The sequence below is a fragment of the Numida meleagris genome, chromosome 24, assembly GCF_002078875.1.
Source record: "Numida meleagris isolate 19003 breed g44 Domestic line chromosome 24, NumMel1.0, whole genome shotgun sequence".
Lineage (NCBI taxonomy): Eukaryota > Metazoa > Chordata > Aves > Galliformes > Numididae > Numida > Numida meleagris.
In genome coordinates this window covers 1,123,843-1,127,842 of record NC_034432.1, presented here as the reverse complement: position 1 = coordinate 1,127,842, position 4,000 = coordinate 1,123,843, and the positions used below count along the sequence as shown (strand labels likewise).

At 51.8% G+C, this 4,000-nt stretch overlaps 2 protein-coding genes across 2 annotated transcripts in view; one reads left to right on the top strand and one right to left on the bottom strand.

The window, feature by feature from the left end:
* The window catches only part of LOC110388003 (feather keratin 2-like), a 906,242-nt gene that overhangs the window by 83,952 nt on the left and 818,290 nt on the right, over positions 1-4,000 (bottom strand). The window lies entirely within an intron of this gene.
* The window catches only part of LOC110387932 (loricrin-like), a 1,975-nt gene continuing 494 nt past the window's right edge, over positions 2,520-4,000 (top strand). Inside the window, exons 1-2 of the mRNA XM_021376662.1 lie at positions 2,520-3,303; positions 3,418-4,000. Of these exons, the coding sequence (XP_021232337.1) occupies positions 2,520-3,303; positions 3,418-4,000 (1,367 nt within the window). The remainder of the gene's footprint in view (positions 3,304-3,417) is intronic.

Sequence of the window (4,000 nt, the reverse complement as noted above, 5' to 3'; positions counted from 1 at the left end):
TGCTGAGAACTCCCTGATGACTTTTCTTCTCCTTCAATGTGAAGTGAAATAAAAAATAGTGTTCAGAAAGAATTGTTTTTGCAACGTTGCTTTTATTCTTTCTCAGTCCCCTGATACTCTCCAAAAGTGAATGATGTACCAAATGCATTCTGCTGAGAAACCTTCAGCCTCCAGTGCTGGAGTTTATGGATATTAACAGATCTTGCTTATGAGAGACATTGTTGCATGAAGAAATGGTCTGTGTACCTCATTAATATCCACAGAAGCTGCATTTGTAATATGGGAAATAGCTCCACCTGTTTCCCCTTCCCAGATGAGGAAGCAAAGTACAAGCTCTGGGTTTCCTGAAGGGATTTCAGTGCAGACAACAGTATACTTTGGAAAGACTTGGTCAGGTTTTTATCACAAGAAAACCAAGAATTTCCTTAGGCAACATACAGCAGCATTCATTCTAATGTCAGCAGCAAGGCTTCTTTGGGATAGGCGTGACTATGGTCTTGCATTCTGCAAATGTTAAACTAGAAGTCTTTTATCCTTTTGCCACACACTGCTGGTAGGCAGGCAACTAAGTTAGGTGTAAAAGTAATTTTCCAGAGTTTATCATCTGCCATGCAAATGCCTGAAGGGCCACAACTGATTAGATTCTGTCTGTTGCAAAAAAAAAACTGGAGAGCTCTCTGTATTGCCAGCGGTATCTTTTTCATGGCCAATGCCATCAATTAGCATTGCTGTGCCTGAAGGAAGCTGCTGGGGCAAAGGACTGCAGGATCTGGTCAAGGTTTTTCTCTCTCTCATAACAATACACAGCATTGCCTGAGGAGCTGGAAATGCAAAGAATGCACGATAACGTCACCTGACTGCCTGTCCTGAGCAGAACTGCTCCACGGGGCAGAGAAGGGCCCAGATACATCACAGCAGAGAGACCCACATGTGGGGCAATCCTCCCATGAACCCTTTTCATTCTACCAAGTGAGCTGAGCATGTGGCACCGGCTCTGAGTTTCCAGCCCCTGCATGGGGTCTGCACACATGCGAGTTGTGTGGTGCTTGCAGGAACACTTCTTGCCACCCCTGCCAAAAGCCTCCGCAGCTTTCCCTCACACCCTGGGTCCTGATGAGCCACAACTCCTGAGTGCCCCTCTGTGCAAGTCCCTACAGGTTAGAGCCAGGGATCAAGGTGTTGTGATGCTCTGTAGTACAACACCCACACTTCATGGGCGGGAGCCAAAATTGCTGTCAGACTTCAGCTTTCCTTTGGTGACTGGAGGAGAACTCAAGACACCGGAGGGAGTCCACAGCAGAATACAGGAAGTCCCTGCACACACTTAACCAGAGACAAGGCTGATGACCCTGTCTCCATACCACTGGAGTTGCGCTGCATGCCCAGTGTGTTCGCTGTGGAAGGGCTGAGCAACCTGTCACTGCCCTCACACATCCTCTCAGCTAAAACCCCCCAATTATGCCTTCATCTGCTCCATCTCCAGCGAGGGTGGATGCTGTTGTCAGCCTCCAAGCACGTGTGACAGGGTGGAAGGATGCAGGTGCTGCAAAACACAGCTGCCAGCACTGCAGACTTTGTGTTGATGAGCTGTCGTTCTCCAGTAAGGCACGTTCCATGGCAAACCATCCAGATGTCTCCCTAACCTCAGGTTGTAGGGGCTATCCAGCATAGCAGGACCCCTGAAAAATGACCTGAAGCAGAGGAAGAGTTTAGTGTGCTGTGGTTCAAGGGTAGGGTCTTGATGGCCTTCAAATGTGTCTTTGCGGACAGAAAGATTTCAAGATCTCTCCTGCCTTGACCATATAGCCCAGTGATTAGGACACCTGAGAAGCTGAAGCCGAGCGTAGGTGTCCCCCAGCTCCATCCAAACTCTGCTCAGTGCATCTTTTACCCTCATCATTTCCTCTAGCCCTACCTCGCTTCAGCCTCCGTCCCTCATCCTCCACTCTGTCCCCACTCTGCTGAGCACCCACAGACTGCAGCCCAAGAGAAAGGGACAGGGGGCCACCAAGGAGCCCCCAGAAGGCATTCAGGCCCAGCACTTCAGAGCATGACGCCTGGAAGTGAATCATTGTGTAAAATTAGCAACGAAGGTATAAAATGTAATTGGAACACCATAGATCTCCGTTGTATCACCTATCTGCAGCAAGTGAGTCAAAGGAGGCAGGTGAAGCCAGGTACAGTAAATAAATCCATCAGCATTGCCTCACTTCCCTTACGAGCCCAATATAAAGGCTAACATATCCTAGGGCTCCTCATTCGCCTACCACCAAGGCTTGCACACATCCATCAGCGTTGAAGGTAAGCCCATTGATACAGAGACTTTCTCAATCCCTACACTCCCTTTCCTGCTGTCTCTCAAAGAAGAAGGGCTTTAAGAAGCTACCATTCTAGTAAGACAGGAGAACCAGGGGCAGATTGGAAGTTTGCTTGGTTTTAGGATGGTTGTGATGCTTCAGCAGCAGCTCTGAGGGTTTCCTAAATAACAGTGCTATTTCTTGCAGGACCGCTGCTCAGAGATGTGCTCCCGACAGAGCTCCGGAGGCTGCCACGAGTCATCCTCCCAATCCGGGGGATGCTGCAGTGGGGGCAGCTCCTCCAGCTACCAGGCACAGGGCTCCTCCTGCTGTGGGGGCTCCTCGGGATACAGCATGGGAGGAGGATACGGTGGTGGCAGTGGGGGATCAGGCCAGAAGATCATCATTAGCTCAGGAGGAGGAGGAGGAGGATCCTCTGGCTGCTGTGGTGGGGGATCCAGCAGTGGTGGGTCTTCAGGTGGCAAGATCATCATTGGAGGAGGTGGAAGCAGCGGAGGATCATCTGGATGCTGCAGTGGAAGCTCCTCAGGCTACGGAATGGGAGGAGGATATAGCAGTGGTGGTTACTCAGGATCCAAGAGCATCACTGGAGGAGGAGGAAGCAGTGGAGGATCTTCTGGCTGCTGTGGTGGGGGATCCAGCAGTGGTGGGTCAGGTGGCAAGGTCATAGTTATTGGAGGTGGAAGCAGTGGGGGATCCTCTGGATGCTGCAGTGGAGGCTCCTCAAGCTATGGCATTGGAGGAGGATCCAGTGGTGGTTACTCGGGATCCAAGAGCATCATTGGTGGAGGTGGGAGCAGTGGAGAATCATCTGGGTGCTGCAGTGGAGGCTCCTCAGGCTACGGAATGGGAGGAGGATATAGCAGTGGTGGTTACTCAGGATCCAAGAGCATAATTGGAGGTGGGAGCGGTGGAGGATCCTCTGGATGCTGTGGAGGATCCAGCAGTGGTGGGTCTTCAGAAGGCAAGATCATAGTTATTGGAGGTGGAAGCAGTGATGGTTCCTCTGGATGCTGCAGTGGAGGCTCTTCAGGCTATGGCATGGGAGGAGGATCCAGCAGTGGTGGCTATTCAGGATCCAAGAGCATCATTGGAGGAGGTGGGAGCAGTGGTGGATCATCTGGGTGCTGCAGTGGAGGCTCCTCAGGCTACGGAATGGGAGGAGGATATAGCAGTGGTGGCTACTCAGGATCCAAGAGCATCAGTGGAGGCGGGAGCAGCTGTGGATCCTCTGGATGCTGTGGAGGATCCAGCAGTGGTGGGTCTTCAGAAGGCAAGGTCATAGTTATTGGAGGTGGAAGCAGTGGGGGATCCTCTGGATGCTGCAGTGGAGGCTCTTCAGGCTATGGCATGGGAGGAGGATCCAGTGGTGGTTATTCAGGATCCAAGAGCATCATTGGAGGAGGTGAGAGCAGTGGAGGATCCTCTGGGTGCTGCAGTGGAGGCTCCTCAGGATATGGAATGGGAGGAGGATATAGCAGTGGTGGTTACTCAGGATCCAAGAGCATCATTGGAGGTGGGAGCAGCGGTGGATCCTCTGGATCTTGTGGAGGATCCAGCGGTGGTGGGTCTTCAGAAGGCAAGATCATAGTTATTGGAGGTGGAAGCAGTGGGGGATCCTCTGGGTGCTGCAGTGGGGGTTCCTCAAGCTATGGCATGGGAGGAGGATATAGCAGTGGTGG